The sequence below is a fragment of the Motacilla alba genome, chromosome 8 (genome assembly GCF_015832195.1).
Source record: "Motacilla alba alba isolate MOTALB_02 chromosome 8, Motacilla_alba_V1.0_pri, whole genome shotgun sequence".
Lineage (NCBI taxonomy): Eukaryota > Metazoa > Chordata > Aves > Passeriformes > Motacillidae > Motacilla > Motacilla alba.
The window spans coordinates 7,541,101-7,564,255 of record NC_052023.1 but is presented as its reverse complement, the minus strand read 5'-3'; the positions used below and the strand labels follow the sequence as shown (position 1 = coordinate 7,564,255).

The 23,155-nt window shown below is 38.6% G+C and overlaps 1 protein-coding gene across 5 annotated transcripts in view; it reads right to left on the bottom strand.

Moving 5' to 3' along the window:
- Positions 1 to 879: 879 nt before the first annotated feature.
- The window catches only part of SPATA6 (spermatogenesis associated 6), a 36,375-nt gene continuing 14,099 nt past the window's right edge, over positions 880 to 23,155 (bottom strand). Inside the window, exons 7-13 of one of the 5 annotated variants that reach the window (XM_038144520.1) lie at positions 22,364 to 22,642; positions 20,672 to 20,759; positions 19,001 to 19,041; positions 17,760 to 17,938; positions 8,480 to 8,579; positions 4,876 to 4,943; positions 880 to 1,121 (exon numbers count right to left, since the gene is read on the bottom strand). In XM_038144520.1, coding sequence (XP_038000448.1) covers positions 941 to 1,121; positions 4,876 to 4,943; positions 8,480 to 8,579; positions 17,760 to 17,938; positions 19,001 to 19,041; positions 20,672 to 20,759; positions 22,364 to 22,642 — 936 coding nt within the window. In that variant the 3' untranslated portion in view covers positions 880 to 940. The other 4 variants (XM_038144521.1, XR_005257807.1, XM_038144523.1 and 1 more) reach the window with 4 other exon arrangements.

Here is a 23,155-nt window from a genome sequence, read left to right as displayed (position 1 = left end):
ATCGAACTGCTGATGAACATTTGGTGGCCTTTAGCAAAAACGAAGTGATTGCTGCCAACAGGATCCCAGCAGACCCGGAAGGACAGGCTCCAAATTAGGTGGGATTGTGATGCAGGAATTTCAGAAGGCCTGTACAGAACACAAGGAGGTTGCTGACTAGCTCTGGTCTTTCCTCCTGCACAGTCCTTTCTTATTCATATTTTTAAAATGACAAGTGTATTGGCAAATGCCATGGCTGCATTTAGGAGACCGTGGGAGCTTTCAAATGCAAAGGCTGTGTGAAGATGACCTTTCATCTCACACAAAAGCTGCTGGGATGCTTGGTTTTCTTTTAAACTCTCCCAGTATTGGAACACTTGTGACAAAAGGTGCTCAAAACCACTTCAAATATATGCCTATGGGTCCTACAGTACCAAAGTTTGTGCCATTCTCCAAAATACACAATTCAAAGGCAATTGTCTAGAAAACAATTCTCTTTGTCCTAGGTGGGTCACTTTTAAACCAACACTCACATTCACATTCCCCTTTGGGTCCCCCCTCTGCCCACCAGGACATAATGCTTCTTCAACCAATTCTGTTAAAGTTGCTAAATACATTTAGATATTTAATGAGAACTGGCTGCAGCTGAAACCTGAGTTGATGTCACACAGGAATGTCCAGCAGACCTGTAAGTCTTCCAATGACTCTGTGTTCAGAGTCTCAAAGGAGCAACACCATCTTGCTTAATTGTGGAGGAGATTTTTTTGTTAGGGATTATTGTTTCTTTTTTCTTTGGGATGAAATGTTAATTATTTCATTTTTTTCAGCCCAGACCAAATCCCCATTTCTCCAAAACCCTGCTTAACCATAAGACACCTTAAAAATAGAGTACAAATATTGTTGTATAAAAATAGGTTTAGTTGCAAATACTGTACACTGTGCATTTTCAGGTGAGTCGCTTTCAGGAATGTGTTTTGTGCTCTGAAACAGCACCAGCAGTTTTTTCATACATCTCTCTATATATTTTTGCGAGACTCTCCTCCAAGATTGCTCTGTGAGGCTTCTCTTTGTACACAGCTGCAGGACCAGGCCAACGTTCACCACTGTCCAAGGGAACAGGAGTGTTCTGCTGCACTGGAGAACTGCCAGAGGAAAGAAGATAAGAAATAAAGATCAAACCAAGATATGGAAGAGGAATCAGTGGCACAAAACCAGCAGAAATACCAATGTAGAGCTGCTTAGCACGGATTGCCTTCCACAAACCAAAATAAAAACTGCACTGCAGCTACTTTTAAGAAATGGGAACCACCCCCTCCATGTTATTCATTCACACAAATCCTCCCCCACTTATCTGAGTACACTTTGTAATGCCCCCAAATAGAATTAATTTTCAGAGACCCCGCAGTAATTTTGCTGTATTTTTGCAGGCTGTGTGATCAGGCACGAGCAACAGGATAGGATTTCTGTGTCCTTTGAAGGTGAAATTGTAACCACAAGCAGCCGTTTCAATATGAAGACAATCTATCAGGGGGATATTAAATTACTGTGGTTGCAGCTGTAAAGTGCTCTACTGGAAGCATCATGGATTAAGTTTTCTACCAACTACATTTTGATATAGTGGCAATCCAGGATTCCTTCCCCACCCCATCTTCTGTGCCACTGTTTTAATATTAAACACAAATTCAGGCTCATCTTTCAGTTGCTTTGAGAAATTATTCCTGAGATCTATGAAGTGAAATTTATATTCTGCAAATCATTACAAAACACTGACAAGTCTGAGTAGTTTATATCTCAACATCATGACTATCTGCTTCCTCTTGATACTTTCAAAACAAAGGTTTGTGTCATATAATTAAATGAGTAATTTCCCCGTAATAAACCATGAAACAAGAAGCTCAAAAATCATCAGAAAAAAATTACAACTGAGATGACATTTTTCACATCTGCTCAGAGATTTAGGCACTTAAGACACTTAAAAATTAGGACTGAGTTATCTTCAGCTTTTGCAAATGTTCTCTGGGAAATGAAACTGGAAATGTGAAGTTTAAGGTGACCATCTTCACTTAGGAAATGGATTACAATTCACAGGGAAGCTTTACAGCTTCTTACATACATGTCATTCATTATTGATAGTGTCTTCTGCAATCAAATCAGCACTTAAAACTTCATCCTCAAGTTAGTATCTGCCAACATGTGACAAAATTGAAAGAAACCTTAGGCCACATCCATGAATACATGTATTCAGCTGCATCAAAATACAAGGTTTTCATCTGAAGAACAGAAAAGGGAAAGAAGAGGAAGATGTAGGATCAGTTTTCTAAATTTACATCTCTAAGCTTCTACTGTCCCATGGGGAAAAAAACCAGAAGTAACACTTTTTGCTTTTAAACTTCTTACATTCAAATATTAGGGTGATGCCAACCTACACCAAATAAAACAAGACCTCTTGTATGGCTCCAGCACTAAAAAGAGAGGAAGGCTACGTTCACACTTACTCAAAAAGGCTCCATCATTTAAAGCCACTCAATGGCATGGAGCAAATTTAAACCTGTTTATCATCCTGAGATAATTGCGCCTCACAGTTTGGACACAAAGAAACCAACCTACCAACCAAAATCAAGAGAGCAGTTACACAGGCCTGTGTCAAATGCAGACAAGTCAACATGCTGGGGGACTCAACAACAACTGCAGTTTCACCTTCTCTTTCCTGCAGTTTGTGGCACCTCCCTTCTGATGGAGAATTCTCAGGCCAACAAGCAGGCACAGCACTTGTAACTATACAACAAACAGCTCTGACACTCTTTTCCTTGGAATTCATTTCCAGCAGCAGCTTTGTGCTTGCCTTCTCCTAAATGCTGAATTTACCTGGAGACACTCAAAACTCAACACTTTAATTGCAGTAAAGACTCAAAAACCAACGGTAACTTCTACAAGTTTTTTATTCTGGTACTGAAAAAGACTTGAAAAAAGGCTTAATTTTCCCTTCTCTTTTTGGAGGGGTGTGTGTGTTTTCATGCATTTCCATTAGCCAGCCCCTTGTGCATGAAATACTTGGACAAAACTACAGCCAAGGTAGGTAAGATTCCCCCTCCTGTCTCAACTGGAAACCAGCTGACAACCTGAACTAAGCAATCTGGGAATTACACTCACAAATCATATTAACAGCAGGATTTCTGCACGCAACTCCCTGCTCTGAAATACCTGTCATATGCTTTTGTTCCCTCATACATCTCCTTTAAGAGTCCCAGAAGTTCTTTTCTGAGTGAATCATATACTAAATATTTCACAAAACACAGACCTTTTCCTTACTCCCAGCGGTTTTCAATCATCCATCTACTTTACTGCCAGCATTTGGTCGACAGCACCCTGTCCTTCCATGAACTCTGTCTCTGTCCTTGTATCCTGTTTATGAGCACTGTGGCAAACACTCAGCAATGTGACTGTCCTCAAGGCCTTTTTGTCTCACCCCCAGTGCTGCTGGCCTCTAGACCCAAGGAGCAGTCCTTTCCCAACCCGAGTGCCACATTTCATATCCCATCACTTCAGGATTCTGGAGCATTAAGGTTTATTTTCCATTTTTTTTTTCCTGGTCTGCAGTTTCAGCGTAAATCTCCAAGTCCCAAAGCTGCCTCGAAACAAAAACTTGCACTTTCTCTCTCACAAACACATCCTAAACAATGTAATTGCCCCAGCTGTCAGGACAAAGGATAAGGGAGCAGAAAGGATACACAGAATACAGGAGTGAGCACAGGTACAGGAGACACAACTGCAGCAGCAACTTCACAACCACATGGAAGTTGGAGTAATCCCTTGCACAGAGGGGACTACAAATCACAGGGATTTCTAAAGAAGCCAGCAAATCAGAAAATGAACTTTTTGGAGCTGATAAATTTCAAGTAGAAGTTTGTTATGGTACCCACACTGAAATACCCTCCTTTCAGGAGTTTACAGTGGTGATTTGGGGTGCCATTGTTAGAAAACAGTGTGTGATATTTACCTATCAAAATAAAGCCTTTTCTAATGGCAACACCTCTCAAATATAGCACCACAGTTCTAGGACTTCTCCCTTAATATAAAGTAATCCAGAAAAACCATAGGAGCCCAAAGGAGACTTCCAGTACTTAGTATCTTTCCTCCAACAGGTACCCAAAACATTGTACAAAATACTGCGTGCGTACACACAGAACATCAGTATTGGTAACTTCTGCTACAGAAGTGATCAAAATCAATTTAATTGGTATCTTATCAGTAAATTATCAAATTAAACCCTGGTCATGTATGTGAGGAGTACACAGAGTAATTAATGTACATAAATCAGGTTTTTAAGATCTCAGGTTTCCAAGAAAGCTTCTGAAACGCAGCATGCTGAATCACTAAACTATATAAATTTGCTGTATTTTTTGGAAAATGTTTTTCTTTTCCAAATATCTGTTTTGCAAAAAAACCCCTAAAAACAACCCAGAAAACCCCCAAAAAGGACAATCCAAAAACTCAGCCTCAAACCATATTACTAAATAGACTTAAATTTATTTTTGCACTCCCATAGTTTTAAGGAAAAAAACCCAAAAACCAAGTGATTATTTTAAAAGTGACATTTGCCCTCTGATTGACAAATTCCAAAAACATATGCCCAAGAATCATTTTTATAGCTAAGTCCAGCTTCAAACCCAGTGTTTTATGAAGACTATACTGACACAGTGCCAAACAACATCAAAGGCACAATTATATTTAACTGTATTTTGCTTTTAGGTGAGAAAGCTTAGTATGAGTAACGCCTACTGAAACCTTTTCCCTGTGCAATACAGGACAAAGCTCAAAATGGGAAGAGAAATTTGCAGGTAAATGTAAAGGGCAATATTGAGCCTGTTTTGTCTTAGTCAGAGAAAAACTCCATACCTGCTCCGTAGGTCACTCACAGTTAAGGGCATATTATCTGAAGGTTCTCTTGTCTGAGGCAAATCATCCTAAAAAAACCCAGAAATCAAATTCTCATTACCTTGGTTTCTGATTACAATGATCTAATTTCAAAAATACTTTCTTTCCATTTAGAGGACTATTAAAGTGCTTACATTTCTTGGGGGAGAAAGGGACAAAGTGTAATGAGCCAAATGCCATTTATGAACACTTTTAATTAAGTTCAGTACAATTCAGCTAATAATTTTCAAGTAATAAACTGGAAAGAATTTCTAGACATTGTGGTTCTAGAGAACTATGCAGACAGCAGAAGCTTCAATAAACCCCAATAAACACATTGGCAAAATGCTATGAAACCTACTACTTACTGCTTTTGTGTTCCTTGCAAAAAAGGAAAGGGAAAAAACCCCTAAAACTTATTTTGTTATCCATTTCATGGGTTTTACCAGGCAGAAGCATTCCACACATCTCAATTCTTCAGTTTCATATCCAAGGTTGAGTACATGCTTACTGAACTTTAAAAAAAATCTGATACACCTAATGATTCTTCAGTCAGGTATTCGCAGTTGCTAGAATGCAGTTTTACCTTCCAAAGGCTATCTGGACATAAATTAACCCAAATTTGCCCTCTTAAGTAAGAAAGAAACAAAACACCCATGTGGAGGGAGCCAGCTGCTCACCTGAGATGGGATGGTAGAAATTCCAGCACACACAGTCATGCTCACTCTACTCTGAAGAGCAAAGACCCTACTTAAGGGGTGATATTAAGTGATGCTTTCAGCACAAGTCAATTGCTGTAAGGATTACTAAACAAAGTCATCTTTCATGCTATAGGAGAAATAATTGGAAAAAAGACTGCAGTAAAAATAATCACACTTGCTGGTAACACAGAACTGGGAGAAAAGACAATAAATATAGTGGTAGATGGCAATAAGATGCAGAACAAGCTGAACAGCAGCATATGGATGAGGAAAAACCTGAGAGAATTTATTGTGGTGAAATACAAGGTAATAAGTGTGTTTGTAAACAGGAGAGCTCTCTTCCTTCAGCAGTCACAGACTACAAAGCACCAAAGAGGAAATGGGGTACAGTGGTAAATAAAATTCTGCAGCATTTGCCAGAGGCAAATTATGTTCTGGAAAGCAAAAAAAGATGGAAACATTATGATACTGTCACAATGTCACAGCAGAAGGGTACAGTGGACACCCCAAGGAATCTGCAGCAGAGCTCCAGTCACATTATTTTGCAGAGCACTATGAAAATGAAATTTTGGAAGACACAGCTGTATGCTTCTGGGAATGGTTATTTAGTATTAGGCTCTTTGGAGTGAAACAGAGTAAGAGGTACTTCTTAACCTTTCAAAGTTTGAAGAGGATCTAGATTGGAGCCAGAATCTGCTCACCACATTACCAATACACTTGCTTTACTACTCCCTCACTTTCAAGATGACCAATTTACCTCAGCCATCTGCTGAGCAACACCACAGCCTCGATTCTGGGCCATGTGAGGAAGCACAGCCTATCTTGGTGTATTGTAAAGCACTCACTGCAAGGGTATTTTTTTTCTTTTTTTCATTAGGTCAGCTGCTGTTAGCACAGCTTTCATGAGCCAGCTCTAGACAACTATCTTTCACCACAAGACTTCTCTGTAGCATCCTTCCCTTCCTTTTGCTCAGTGGAAGAAAACAGAGTGAGAAAAATGGTCCTTTGCGAGCACTGGTTTGATCAGGTTGGTAATTAAACACCCTAATAGCTGGATTTTTTTAGGGCAGAAACACAAGATTTTGCAACAGAAGAGGACACAGAATCATGTCTGCTTATTAATCCCTGTGAGGATTCAGCAAGTGTTTGATTCTGGAAGTGACAGGGTGAACCAAGAGAAAGCCAACAGAAAATATCACAATTCAAGAATTCCACCACAATGTTTGCAGAGTCTTTTTGACTGTATGGAGAGACCATGTAACCAATCATTCAACTGTCCTTGCCATAAAGTCATGGTCTACTGTTTGAGGAAAGCAGTCAAGAACCACTGGAGATGATTCAGGCCGTGCAAGTGTTCATTACATGAAGGTGTTGGGCTATCAGGAAATCCAGTTTGTTATCTTAAGTTCATTGAAACATCAGGGGAGCATTTGACATGATTTGTACTTATTCTGAGTGGCTGAAACACAGAAAAATGTCATGAGAATCTTCTATTTGAGAGGCAGCAGCTCAAAAAATCATAGCATTAATATAATAATTCAGGGAGGTACAGCATGAGCTAGATCAAACAGTCTTAGTATGGATGAGACAAGGTTTTTCTGAGTTAAAACGCACAACAACTAAGGTAAACATGAACATTGAACAAAAATGAGAAAATAATCAGATTAAGTGAGAATGAGGTGAGACAATAAGCTGCCCAACATGACTAAATCTGGGGACGTGAATAAACAAACAAACAAATAAACAACTAAATAAATAAATAAGGACTTCAGAGTGAAGACAGATGTTCTTCAACCCCTCTTGCAAGACTGGATCAAGACAACAAAGATCACTTCTGCCATGGGTTTCCTGTAGCCAGTGGTGTCCCCCCATTCCAGCCAGTTGCACCTGTCCTTGCAGTGGGGAATGTGAGGGGGACATCAGGGCTCCCACACTTTTTATGCCACTTCCCACTGGCACAAGGAACTGCAGCCGAGGGGAAAGGTGGACAACAGGGGACAGTAGCAACTTAAAATTGCACCAACATTCAAAAGCAGATTTCTGTCAACATTCTATTTTCTGAGAGAGAAACTGAAGCAAAAAAAGATGCCTTTCTCCACTTTGGGAGACTTATGTCTCTTCTACCCCATCAATAACATTTCTGCGTTAGAATGCCAGAGCTCCTCATCATCTTATATCATAATCATCATTATGATCATTGTATCATAATCATCTCTCATCCTTACAACCTTTTTATCCTACCTTTCTTTTGCCTCACCTCACACTCAAGATTCTAAATTCTCGGCAGATGAACAATCTTCTTATTCAGCTGGTACAATGCTCCAGCATTTTTCTGAGAAACTGTGTTTCCCAAAATCACAATAGGAAAAAATTGTCTGTCTAAAACCACACCTCAAAATTTCATCAAAGGTAAAATACTATGTTCCCAGGTGTAATCTCATTAGACAAAGAGCTCTGTTCATTGAAAGCCAGGTAATTAAGGGAAAAAAAATCACACATCTGAAGAATAATATTAGCTCTAGAAACAGCTGGATACATGCAGCTGCTGATGTGCAGCTGCACAACATGTTAAGCCTTGATGTTCTACACATCTGTAACATTTTTGCTTAAATTGGGAGTGGAGAATCAGAATATAAAAAAACCACACCCCAATATAATTGTTCTCAGTAAGCCATGTGAGGCTGCCTGTACTACTTCATAAAGGTGGAAGACAAGGAGGCTTCTGAAATCAGCGTGAAACAGTTGAGTTCACACACCAAACCCATATTTCTACAATCAAGGCTGTCCCAAAGGCCAACATTATAATAAATCCAAGACTGTAGGCACAGTTATCTTTTTCAGCCATTTTGGAGAAGAGAAAGGATTGAGTTTGCAGTCAAACTTACAAATATGAGGCGCTGTCTAGCACTGTGTGTCCTTAAAATATTTTTCACTCTTTTATGGATCTCATCTACATTTGCTGGTGAAGGCCAACCAGTGCTAAATCTGCAAGAGGAAGAGGAAAAACAGAGTGAAGAAATATTTTCTTGTTGAAAAACTCTGTGAATTCAGATTTCTTTTTCCTTTTAATTATGAAGAATGCTTTACCTCCTTTGATTTGGAACACACACAATGTTTCGATTTGATTCTTCTTCTCCTCTGGGGTACAAGTAAAGAAAAGCAGTGCATAAACAGTGCATAAACATAAACAACCACAACACCAACAGAAGATGAAAAACATGAAAATGTTGATGATTTTATAACTTGAGAAATATTTCTGTAATGTTTGTGGGGTCCCTACAGAATAAAAAAGCTATACTATTCCCAGTGATCAGGTTTCATTTGCCTCTCTTTAAAGGAAATATTGCACACATGAAGTTATTTTCAGTGGAACAAATCAAAAGGAAGGTAACCCCAATGCATGCAAATTGGAAAACACAGGGAGTCAAAAACTTGCAACTGCACTCTTTATTTCTTTATTTCACGAGAGGAAATGCTTTTTAAGTCTGGGTGGTTTTTTGGTTGTTTTTTGTTTGTTTGTTTGTTTGTTTTTTAATATTAAAACCTAGGTAGCTTGCTTGGTATGAGTAATTTAAACCAAACAGCTACTTTTGGATTTTTGCTCGTTATGTTTTGGATTATTTTTTTTCCACTTCACTAAAAAAAGCCCTTCTCATCCTTCTCAGAAGCTCATCCTTCTGAGCAAGTTCAGAAGCTGACAGAAATTTCGTATTAATAATTATTCTCAGTCTCTTAAGGGAGGCAACAAAGATTTTAAGAATATGATCATTTGCATGCCAACCATGTTATTACATTAAAAAATGTATTTTTTTTTAAAAAGAGGCATCAACAGAAGGAAAGGATAATTGGAGGGAAGCAATGAAATGCTTACTTACACAAGCTCATCACACTGGAAAGAGACAGAGCACCAAATGAAGATTGTGCATCTTCATTTCAATGTTGCCTAATCTCTGAGAGCTTGACTTGGCACCCAGAAAACCCCAGCTCCTGATGTGGAATCATGCTAATGTGAGCACGGGTCACTGGGAGAGCTGTGAGCTGGCAGAGCAAGCACTGCAATCGGAGCTGCTGAACAGCAGCCAGCGGCAGCACGGAGCTGCCATTCCCTGCCTGCATCAGGAGCACCAGGAACACTGATGTGCTTTGGTGGCTTCCCAAATTTGATGCAGTGCAGAAACAGCATGACTCTGAAGCCTGAGATTCCACAGTTTGCTCTGTACAGGGACTGGCAGTGCCAGCTCCCCTGCCCTCCTCTCTCCCAGTTATCACATTCCCTTCATTATCCAGTCTATCACTCTCAAATCCCCAGTCTGATCGTGCCTGGCTCAGTTCACCTTCACCAAACATCCAGAAATTTCAATACAGCTAAAGAACTGCCCAGCTCCTTTCAAAAAGAACAAACCCAGTAGACAGAGAAAGCTTCAGTACAAAACAAGCAGCCTGGCAATGCAAAAATTAATGGAAGCAGGATCCCAGAAGTGAGAAGTGCCAGATTATCTTGAAGGTTGCAGGCAGGAAACCTGCACAGAATTCTTTGCAATCTTTTGGATCATTCCTTTTATTACCAGAGACAGAGACTGAAATATAACTAGACAGTGACCAGTTTTCTGCTTTTGGGAAATCTTCTATTTTCTTTTATCTAAGCAACTTATTTGGATTCACTTATTGTTGTTTGTATGTCCAAAATATCTGTCTCTTGGTTCTAAACAGCACCAGTATCTTCAGCTTGTTTATGAGTTTCTTTAAATCAATTCATCTACTTGAAAATGCTTCTATTTTTCTTCAGGAAATGGTGCCAAGAAATGACACAATATTGGAAGTATATAACATATAATCTATATGGGGATGCATTTCCACATTTCTAATGATTTTATCATTGTTTATCCTTGGATCACTACAAGCAGGAATTGTCACCAAGTTGAGTACAACATTCATATTACTATCCTGAGAATTTTACAAATAATTCCAAACCCAAGAGCATGTATGGCAAATTCATGCTGTGCAGTTCTTCTGCATACTAGAATCCAGCAATCTGTTGCACTAAAAGATTTCGCATAACTTCTTCTAAAAGAAAGTAAAATGGCTTGAGAATTTTGTTAGGGGAGAAAAGCGTTGCCTTTAAAGAAACAGAAGTGTGAGTCCCTTAAGCAGAAAGGAATGTTCATTTCCCCAGTGCAGTCAAACCCCATTTGATGTACTGCATTACAATGCATGTGCTCTACCACCTGTGTTTTGAGAAAAAAAACACTTTCTTTTTTTAAAAGAAGAGAGGTAAGGGGAAGGGTCTGCAGTGATACCATCATTTTATGGCTTCCCATTAGAATTTACAACATTTACTGATATTAAAGGACCTCTGAAATGCGCATTTAAAAATCTGCATCCTAGATGCAGTAAGAGTGAGTCATTTCCCACTTGACAAATAAAAGATAGAGCCATGAAGTCATGGCATTTTCCCTTATTTATACAGCAGCTGCTGTTCTTCCAACACTCAGGTTGCTTGCTCTGGGAAATTGGAATAGATTGCCTTTGGGAAATAAATTTTATGAAATTCGTATGTAAGATTTCAGGTCATTGTTATTAATCATAAATTTACAAATATCCTTGGAGATAAATGTATTTACTTTTGGGGAAAAAAAGAGAAAACCCAGCTTGCTATTGTATTCAGTTAGAAAATACATGGCCATATCTGCAAGAAGAAGATTTAAGTACTTAATTCGAGAACTATTAAATTCTCTCTCCAGGAGATTTTATGGATCAGTCCACTAGTGTGCGCTGTGGTATAACAAATGCTGGCCCCTCACACAGACCCGCCCCCCCCAAACTTCATTTACCAAAAAAAAAGAAAAAAAAAAAAAGGAAAAAAAATCAAAACCTTAAGTGTGATTAAAAATGGTATCAGCTTCTTTTTAATTAGGTTTTCTAGTATTTTTATTGTCTAATTTTAGCAACAGCTATCGGGCCTAATCCACATTTAAAGAATAATGTTAATATTGCCAACTGAAATGCAACTAAAATAAAATCATGCCTGAAATGCAAACTAAAAGTAGAATCATGCCTGAAACACAACAACTATAATCTGAAGTGAAACATTTTTCTGATATTCTAGTTCTCCTATTGGAAATACTTTATAAACAGGCTTTATTCCACAGCTTCTTGGACTATAAATAAAGGGATTCCATTTGCCCAAAATCGACAATAACAACTCTTTAAAATGACCAGCTACTTATTTATGTGATTAAGGTGTCACTATCATATTGCAATGTTCAAAGGAAAGTCATTTCATTTCAATGACTGTTTGTCCTGATAAACGAAATAAACTCCTACAGCTGTATTCTTTGTCATACTTTCAATTTTCCCTGGGACTTGCAAACATTCTGCAGTTACATCAGTTTAAATTGTTTATTGATTCCAATAGATTGTATAAACACTTTGGAAATATAGCTCAGTGACCTAGAAAAAGCCAGATCAATCAGAGAACTTTTCAAGATTAATTTCAAAGATGTTGTGTTGAGTCCGATCAAGGAAACAGAACCATTTTCCCTTGTAATGTGACTAAAAGGCATTTATTTTCTTTTATGAGATAAGGATTTTTTAAGGTCATACAGACAACATCTACCTTGATGGAAAAAAAATAAGCAGCCAAACAGACAGTGTAGATTTTGTGCTAAAGATTATTTTCATGTATAATTTTATCCGTTAGGATGAAATACTCCATTAGAAATGCAAACAGGATACATCCACCCATGTACTCTACTCAAACAGCAGCTTGCAAACTTGAGAGCTGTAATAAATAGGAATTTTTAAATGTCAGACAATCTAATCATCCACTTGCACACAGCAAAAACATTAATATCACATTTCAGCAGGAGATATTAATACATTTCACATCAGCAGAATTAATGCCAGAACCTTGTGCAGAGTATTTGCAGTGGCTCTCGTGACCTCTTCCCCCAGCACAGCACTCCCCTGCCTTGGGAACAATTCTGTGCATGTGGCCTCCACGAGAATTCATCAGCTTCAAAGACACAGTCCTCGTGCTGAGCAAAGCCACATACAAGGACAAACCATCAGGGCACAGAAATCAATGAAGTCCTGTAGTACCAGATTCACAACTGCAGAGAACGCTACTGTAACTGGGGGGAAGAGGGAGTAAGAACACTCAAAGCTGGGTATAACCTGAAAAAACCCACAATCTGCAAGAACTTACACATGGAACAGGAGAGAGCCTCAACAAAACCAAAACCACTTAACTCTGAAAGAAATAACCCACCTCACGTATTTTATATCTATGCAGGTATTTACTCAGCATTCATAGTAGGGAAGGACATTGCTTTACTCTCATTTTAGAGACATGAAGTGGTAATTCAGGAGGCTGGACCTGGTCTGCAGTGCATACTGTTCTACAAGGAGGCACAATAGGAAAGCTGGACTACACTTCAGGGTTTTCCTGGTCTATTTAGTCAAGGACACAATTTTGGTTTGCTTTTTTAGAAGTGAACCATGGCTATGATGCAGCTCTGAAGTGTTTCAGAGGCTTTGTTTGTACATAGAAGCCTGAATTGTAATGAAGTTACACCAACACAAACTCCCTCCATTCTCGCAATGTTGAAGTGGAGGAGGGTGGCTGCTTTCACAGTGGCAGGATATTACTACAAAGCAAGAACAACCACACATAGGCAGGGCCTTAAATCAAGAGCACAGATGCCTAAATATTTGGAAGCAGAAGATGACAGCTTAGCTGTGTACCAATTTGCTCTCTCTCTTCAACAGGACATGAAAAAAAAGGTAAAATTTCTCATGCTTTCTATGTAGCTCCTCTTACTTTCAAAAGCCCTGTTTATAGATGGACCTTGAAGCATTTGAGACACATTCAGTGTTGAGTTCTTAAATTAGCAAATGCTTTTTTCCCCCCTCCTTTTCATAACCAGCCCTTAAAACTGTGGCAATATACATCATGTAAAAAGTGAAACTTAATGGCAGACAGCTTCCGAAATTTCAATGAAAGTCAATACTCCAGCTGAGCAGTTGCTCCCAAAAGGTTGAAGTCATTGTGGTACTAAATCATTAGTTTGTCACAAATTGGCTGCACCTCCTTATGCTCTTTGCAAGATTTTCCATTAACTTCTATCTTCTCTGAATTTATTAATTTATAAACAAAATGGCTCTGACAGCAATCAATTTCAGATTTACTTACTGCTGCAGCAAAATCAACCAATGAAGATGAAAAATAGTACAGATGTTGGTCAAAAATATGAAACAAGGCTGAGGTATTGCTCACTTTCATAGAATGTAGTATGAAATAACTGATTTTCAAGTGCTGATTCCAGAAGTTAATATTTAAAGGATGCAAAAGAAATAAACTTTCCCAAGAGGTGAGACTGGTAAACCCAAAACCTTCCTACCAAAGAAAATTCCAAAAATCAGAAATAATGACTTTTAAATGGCTAGAAACAGACAGGAAACCAAGGTGCAGCCTCTCCTGAGAGCTAGCTTTTTCCTAAGAAGTCTGCAATATTTTTCCGTGTTCTTTTTAGCAGGAGTTCTCAAAACTTAAAACATACCCTCTCACAGAAACAAAGCCTGTCTCAAGATGCAGGCCAGTCTCTAAAATACCAGGTGAACCACCTGTTTCTGGTTTTTGCTGTGCAATAAAATAACCCTCAAGAACCTGGGACGATTGTTTTCAAGATCACTGAAGCCAAAAATTCTGGTAACTGGTGTTTTCAAGGACTTCACATAGGATCTAGTATTTCATTAATATCTATTAGTATCTGTCATTATATCTATCATTACCAGTTTCTAACTTCATGCTGTTATTTCCCTAGTACTAGAAAAATGAGAATATAAAAAGATGGTAGTAAAACAATACAGGAATATTACAGAAGGGCATCTTATCCAGACACTTAACCTCTGTCTCACTTCAAAGAGAACTTAGGTTTTTGTTAAATTTTATAGCAGGTAAGATCACATTTCAGCAGCATAACCAGGAGAACATGAAAAAGCTATCGAACTGCACTTCAATCTGGAAACAAAAGTAGAAGCATGCTATTTCCAGAGCAGGAAAAAGACTCCTTTGATCCCAAATGCACGAGAAGTAGCTATGCCTCTCACATAACAGAAATAGTCAAATACTCCCATGATTGTTGTAGTCTCTTGAGGAAAGGATTTTTCTTGTGCCAGCACACAGCTCTGTTCAAAGGACTTTTTGACCTTATGGAATCCATCTCACTATTTCTCCTTTTCTCTCTGACAGGTACTTTGCTGCAGGTTTCAGTGCTGCAAGGAAGGCTTAGCTTGTAAGTCCCCAGGAAAAACCCCATCTTCTAGGAGTGTGTGAGGATGTCTGTGCACCATGAAAGCAAGGACTGGACTCCAATTCTGCTTTCCTGAAGCAGCACTGAAAGGACAGAGTGTGAATGCTCTTTCCCAAAGTACCCACGATGCCCAGGATGCTCCTCTCTGCACAACCAACCAAACAACTGCCTTGGCACACTGTGGGGCACACACTGTGGGCAGGAACGCGAGGGTCTGTGAGTGCCACTGGTCTGCACAGGGGCTGCAATCAAACCCCACAGAATCAGGGAATAGTGAGGGCTGGAAGGGACCTCTGGAGGGTTGTACGGCCACATCACTGCTGAGTGCCAGCTTCCAACGTCAGCAAATGCTTTCCTTAGATGTACATAATGAAAAATGTAAAAAAGAAAGTATGAAAAATCAATATTCAAAACTTGGCTGTCTTGTTCAATAGTAAATCTATTTACAGTTCTGCTTCTGACTGAAATCTCAGAGGAAAGGGGAAGAGGATTGATTTGTGGTGTCTCTAGCAGGCTCAAAGAAAAGGACTGGAAACTGCTAGGGAGGATACAAAAGGGCTCAGAGGACCTTGCACAAGACCCCAATTTCTGTCTCACTGAAAAGCATTGCAGTGGTTTGACAACCACACAGCAGGGCTCTGGGACAGACTCCCAAGAAGGCAGCCAGCCACTTCACACTACTCTTTAAAAAAGAAGGGAAAAAGAGGGAACTAAAGGTCGAGGTGGGGAGTCAAGTTTCATATTGACTGTGGATTGACTAGCATTAAAAACAGTAGCCTGGATATGCTAAGCAATTTGTCTTTGTAATTCAAAATAAAATTGAGGAAATAAACACCAAATACCGTGAGATAAGACTCCATAGTCTTGCAATTACACTAACACTGCTTTACTTTCAGTGCACTGATTTCCTCTGTATTTCTGTGATCTGAACAGCAGCATTTGCATGCATTTCCAAACACTGACCTCTAAACCATGTTTGTCATTCCAAGTATAACTCTCAGTACACAATCAGCTAAAACCATTGTTATCTCAGAAGCATGAAACAGAGATCAATTTTTTTTTAGACTATGCCCTTTATTTCTCATTTTGAATTTTTTTTTCTGATGACAGAAGTAAATGGTTACATATTTTACATAAAGAGATGTTACAGCTCTGAAGAGCTGAGAACATTTCCTTTAATAAGAAGAAAAAACATAATTTCACAAGATCAGAAATCTCTTCTGGAGAAAGGCTCATAAAGAAAAAAAGCAAGAACATTCAGACAAGTTCAAGATTAAATGGCAGATGACTAAATTACTATGCATGTAACAGCAGCTCACAACATACAAGACTTTCCTGCTATCAATAGAAGGCACCCCATCAGCTCTAAATAAAATGTGTATCTAATTTAGCCCCAACCCCCCAGAAAGAGTCCAGCTGAAGAAAGGATAAAAAAGTTACCATGACAATATCTCTTCCCCAGACATGGGTAAAACTAATGCACAAACACTGTCAGAGAAGAGCGGGGAGGCAGACAAGATGACAAAGAAACCTCCTTCAGACCCCAGATACATCCTAATCTCTGTGTAACACTTTCCAAGATGCACTATTACACAGGACAACTAACAAACAAGTTTTCAAGCAGAGGAAGATGTTAAAACACCAACTTGATCTTTGTGAGTATTAAAAATTCAGTCCCCACCTGCCATCTGTCATTTTTCTTTTTAAAGAAAAAAACTGAGACAGTTTTTCTATTTTGGAAACAAGCATTAGGCTGCGTGTAGGCTGTAAAATGCAACCTGCAAGCATTGACTAAGTTGGTACCAATGGTAACAGAGTGTGAACTGGTCACCAAAGCACATTTTCAACATTTAGGATGGGTCATCAGTTTGATCCTTAGTTTCTCCTAATTATTTTATCTATTATCCTACTCAGGCCTAGCTTTGCATACAGTTTTTCTGTTCCAGAAAGCCAACCAGTAACTTGCTACTTGAATGTACAAGAGGAGCACCAAGAACACGTTCTACTCAGGAAGCAGGGAATCCTCTCCTTGACGGACTGGAGGGCTTAAGCATGAAATCATCTGTTGTATTCTTGACATTTCTTCTATCCCACCCTCATAAGACACTGAAGCTGGGAAGTTGGCCCAAAATATTAACCCAGGGACTGAAATCCACCAAATTAAAGGGTATTTGAAACTGACCCCAACCCATTCCCACTGGGGTCAGAGGAGATAGCTAAGAAAAAGAATTGAAATATAGCAATTAATATACACACAATAGCTGCAGAGGTCCACACTTCCACTCAAAAAATAAAAACCAGAATCTTAGGATATCAACAAAGTGAAAAGATCAGAAAATAACACACTGAGTAGATTAAAGCTAGCACAAGCATGTTATGCACACCAGTCACACATCTGAGTAGAGCACAGCCACAAGTACGTGCTCAAAAACATCTGTGAAAAGTCAGATGGAAAAAAGGTTTCCAAGTACCTACTGTAAAGTTTAGTCGCCATTTTGACATATCTGTATTTACATTCCTGAGATTCCAACCACCTCTGAAACAGTGATGATTCATTTAAGTGATTATTTATTAATTCTCTGTTCCAGATGGACATTGGCAGCCTAAAACCCAGGGTGTCACTGTTTCAGACATTTTCACTGCCATGTTACTAGGATTGTAATCATCAAGCAGAGGTGATGGCAAACACAGCAAAAGGAAAAGTCAAACAACAACACAGCTGTTACAGGAAGATTTTTCAGTCTCTTCAGCCCTCACACCTCCAAACATGCAAACCACAGTCATGCAGACATTGCTCTCATCAGCTCATGTTCCTAATTCCAGAATGTCATGAACAAAACCAGGGCATTACCTTTCCTTCAGAGAAGATCGACTCAGCACACAACTCGGAGACTCCTGAACTGCTGGAGTTGCTGAATGCTCCAAAGAAGCTGCAGAATGGGACTCTCTGTGGATCTGGGGTGGATCTGGGCTTACATCCTCCTTGCAAACAGCAAAACTATCCAAGCCTTTTCCACTGGTAGATTTTGCCTGAAAAATACCCCACCAAACTAAAATTTATTACAAATATCAAGATGTACAATTTTCATGTTTTTACTTCTCAACCCGAAAGGTTAAAGATTGTATATTCATTCAGATTGTATATTCTTACAAAAATCCATGGTCTAAAGTAAACCAACAAGTCTCAGAGGAATCAGTTGATAACTAACACACCATCTTATGTGAAACTCTACTGCAACAGCCCTTTTATCAACTTTTCTGAGTGCACAACTTGAAGGCTTCCCAGGAACCTCACAGATTCAGAATAATGCCTGAGAGCCTAAACAATCCATGGAACAATCCAGAGGCAGCACAATATATTAGACTCACACAGTACACAGAATGACAGTCCTTGGTAATAGAAGTTTAGAGTCTGACCAAAGTGTGCTTAACATATATATCAAGGTTTATCCTCATAATTCCCTTTCTTTCCTCCTCCCTATCATCATCAGTTTTCCCAGCCACTAGGAAATCTAGGAGGGCACGCATAACTGCTTAAATTCACAATTTTTACAGTACTCAGGAACACAGGCAAAAAAACAACTAAATGAGAATGTACAGAATAAAACCACCCAAACCCAAAACAACCCTGACATTAATCATTAGATTCTTTTAATACAGAAAGAAGCCAAAATCTGAAAAAGAAAGGATGTGAAATAACACAACAGTGGCTTCCCAGTTGTCTCAGTGCCACCTTCACGCACATTTCCAGAATGAACAATGCTCTCAGAATAACTGGTAAGGCAAATGCAAATGGCCTTTAAAGGCTCCTCTATGGCCTTGCTGCAAGCCTTAATGCCAAGGAAAAGCAAATTCTGTCTGTGAAGGCATCTTTATCTTTAAAGAGTGCTAAGTTTCCTTCTAATGTTTATAAATAATCTGTCAGCAGGCCTTAACTGGGCTAGATCAGATTTAAAATGTCCTTTTTCTTGCTTCTGATACGACAGTAGATAGCATTTCAAAAATACCTATGCAAGACAATCCATGAAGGACTGGGAAGCTCAGAGCTTCCCAAAGAACAGTGTGTAAACAAAGCCACTTGCAAGTACTCACTTCAGTTTTCTTGGGCCTGTAGCTGTTGTGAGGAGAATGATCTGGAAAAGGAAAAAATGTCCATGACAGAAGAAATCAAAAATACATTTGCATTTCCTAAATTCTATGAAATCTTTTACAAAGCATCCCATCTGTCCTCACAAACAAAACTAAAGCAATTTTTTTTTTGTTTCCTTATTATATTTCAGGAAATCACTTTCTTTAGCTGAAAACCATGACTTCCCATGAAATGGAATACAATGTTTGCAGTAATGAATCAGGGTAGGCACCATCTTCTGCACAGACAGAAGTGGTACATTTTGTTACAGTATTTGTTGCTTAAATCTGTATCAAAACAAGCTCTACCATTCCCAAAAATTCCCATGTACGTTGCTCTGCCTTACTAACCATCTCTGAACAAATTTCCCTGTGAGCATCTCTCCCTTCTCCCATCACCTCTGCATTCTCTCCTTCACCACTGACCCACAGACACAAATACAAAGCCCAGGGAAACACATGCAGAAACTCTCAGGCCCATCGTGGGTCACGATTTTTCACCAGTGTCAGTATGTACCTCATCCCTGAGGGACTGACACCAAATCTACTTTCTTGGTCTGTTCCACCAGTTTGTACTGAACAACCCTCACACTGTGACCCAGGAAAAGCAAAAAGGGACTAAACTGTACTGTCTGCATTAAGATTTCTAATCCTAAGGATCTGTTCTTTTCAGAAGTCACAGTAAAGCCTCAAGACACAGACAGGTGACCAAAGAATCCTCTGGATATTAACAGAGGAAGATTTTGGTCTTCTAAATACGGGCCAGAAACCACCAGCTCATTTTGTAAGTGTGCAGTGGTATCAGATGATCTGGTCTGTTCCATTATCCAGCCATCACAGACTGGCAAATCTGCTCCCAAAGGGGATGAGAAACCTTTAAAATCCAGCACCCAGTGCAATGACAAAGAACAAATGTAAAATAACACGTTCATAATGATTTGCTGTATAACAAATTATAATTAGTGAGGAAATGAAATAAAAATGAGGCAGAGCACACATAAACAAATACTGATGAGACTCATTAAAATCCTCATATTGTAAGATATGTGCAATAAAATCAAATTTTAGGGCGCTTTGTTAAATTTCTGGTCCCACACTTTTTATTAAACTCTCACTTACTGATACCAAAGGATGCTGAAGCAGATACTGGAGCACATCCTGGATGCTCATTAATAGTGGTAAGTCACTGATCCACTACTCACAAATACTGCTGAAATAAACATTACTCATTTTTGAAGGAACAGAGCCCCTGAACTTCAAAATAATCAATACCCCAAGCCTGATCAGCACACCCACAAACCATGGCGCAAATTTTCTCCACCATGCAACTTAACAAAAAAGGGAGTGAAACAGAGCACTTGTCTGAGCTTTGTAATTCTCTCCTGTTTTCATACAATGTAGAACTATGTTACAAACTTCATAAGGCAAAGAACTATTCAAGGGCACCCTTTGAAGCAGTAATGTATTCAGCATTCCTCCTTTTCCTAGGAAGAGCAAACAGCTTTTTCTCCATCACAGACAGACATTTTCATAATAAATAAAAAACCCCAAAATAATAATAAAAAAAGCCCCAAATAAAACTGCTTCCTGCAGAAATCAAAAGCAGTTATGAAATATATAGTAGAAAATACTGACCATGGGGTGCCTTGGGCCAGGCTTCTGCTGTGCTTTCTCGCAGGGAACACCAAGAATGAAGTTTAGCACCAGGACTTTGCTGTCCAACCTGAAGCAAAAATACTGTTAAAATACTCAGCATCAGATGCATCAATTCCTGGTTTTTCTGGTTTTGCTTGTAAGACCGCTACTGGTATTTTCTGCAATATTTTACCTTATTTAAATACTATTTTAGACTATTTTCATAGCACTTGGCTCATGCGCATTATTAGCATTACTGTGCATAAACAGAAATGGTGTTTAGAAAGGTCAAGAAAACTCTGAATATCCTATTGTTCAAAGAAAGGGAAAATACAAATAGTTTCTCCTTCATCTGTAATGACTGCAGTATTTTTAAACAATTCCTGATATCTCATAATTATTCTAAACAACTCAGATCTCACCAAGAGAGCTCTGAATCTCTTCCTAATTAAAAAAGTTACATTTCATATAATCCAGTTTTGATCTTCATAACAAAAAATCTCCAGGCCAAAAGAGTTCTAGCAGTAAAGATGCCGTAAAAGGAGAATTCTCAATCTAGAAAGGCCATGACAGTGAGGACATGCTGAATTAAGAGACAAACTTTCTCCTTTTTTTGAACAAACATAACCAAGCATTGAAAATCAATAATCAGTGTTAATGATACTATAATTATACTGTGAACTTCACCTATAGATCCAAAACCAGATGAATTAAATAAAAGGAGTTAAAAGAAAAATATTTGAGACAAGCAGTAGATTGATGAAGGATTAATACTTCTTTTCAGGCCATTTTGAATTTCTAAAAGGTAGCCATATGCAAAATACAACCTGGGAAAAAATTCTAAATTTTGACAATATATTATTAATTAATTAGCACTGATACTAGGTAAAAAGATAAGGTAGAAGCAAACTATTTAACCACTTGGTTATCTAACTGGTTGTGATAAGTGCCCAGAACTGTAGAGAAATCATAATGCCACAGCACAGAATATGAACAATCCCATTTCTGCCCCAACAAATTCAAAGTGATTTTCTAAAAACACAGAACTGTTGCAATAAGAAGAAGAATTAAGAAGGGGAAAAAAAAAAGAGTATATGATCCTCCAGGTGGCTGGGAAATGTAGTCCCTTCATTTTAAAAGCTACACACAATTTCTTTAAGTAAGTACCTAATTTCAGGACAATTTTTCATGTATGGCAAAATGTCCTTATGTTATGAACTCTAAGTCAAAGCATTTGAGATGTAGCTCTGAGCAAAGGAAGTGTTCCAAATATCACAGGATGACAACATAAAAAAAAGTTGAAAGAGAGGAAGTGTAAGTGTTCATAATGTGACTAGACACTCTTTCTTTAAAGTCTTATTCAGGAATTTTTAATACTAATATCAATTACTTCCAAGCTGAATTTATACACCTATTATCCTGTCTAGTGTGCTGGAAGAAAAGAAATGGGGCCTCAGAGAACTTAACCAAGATATTCATGAAAGAATTTGATCTTTGTCTGTTACCAAAGCGGATAAAAGAAATTTTAGTTTCGTTAATTTTACATTTAAATCACTCTGTGACAGACTGCTAAGGAGAGGAAAAAATTATTAATCTAAACTAAGAGCTGAATGAATTTTTGGAGCGCTATTTAGTGAAAGAACAACATTTGAACTGAGCTCAAGCTGGAAGCACTTGGGAGCGAACACAAACCCGTCTGATGACAAAGGGAGGTTTGTCAGTGTCTCTCCTGAACTCGTGAGGGCCCAGGTTCAGGTGGGCCAGCCTCTGCCTGGACTCCTCCGATAGCTCGCACATGCGGCGCTTGGTGTACGGGGACGGCGAGCGCGACTTGGAGGCGATGGTGGGCTGCTCGTAGCTCCTCACTGCCGAGCTCTGCCCGCCCTTCTCAGCTGAAGCAGGGCTTTTCTTTGCTAGCTTTGAGGGCATTTTTCCATTTAGGGTCGAATGATGCATCCAGTTTCTATCAGTCTGAAGTGAAGAAGAGAAATGATCTGATTTGATGGCGTGTAGGATAAAGATCGCTGAACATAATGCAAACAAGGAACCAATAATTTTACCAGAAAGAGATGCCATGGCAGCTGAAGTTCTCCTCACAAAACTATAATCAAACAGCAATTTAAAAGCAATGTGTTTACCATTTTCTCTGAAACCAAAAGAAGGTTAAACACCTAGTAGTGCATGTTAGATGTTAAGTGTCTGATACTTACTCAATCACCTTTCTCACACAGTTAGTGGAGATTCTAAAAATTAAATTGAATTTTGTCACAAGTTCCTTTAATATAAAGTTTACCTGAATTAGCCATACACAGATTTGAAGCATGTTTTCATCTGTTTAAGATTTTATTTTAAAATTCTTACCCTTTAAAGTACAAGACATAAATAAAAAGAGGAGCCTTTTTTAATAGTTTAAATTCTATGAATTTAGAGTTGCCTAAAGCTCCAGAAGAAGTGCAACTACATTCTCTAAAATTAATATTTTCT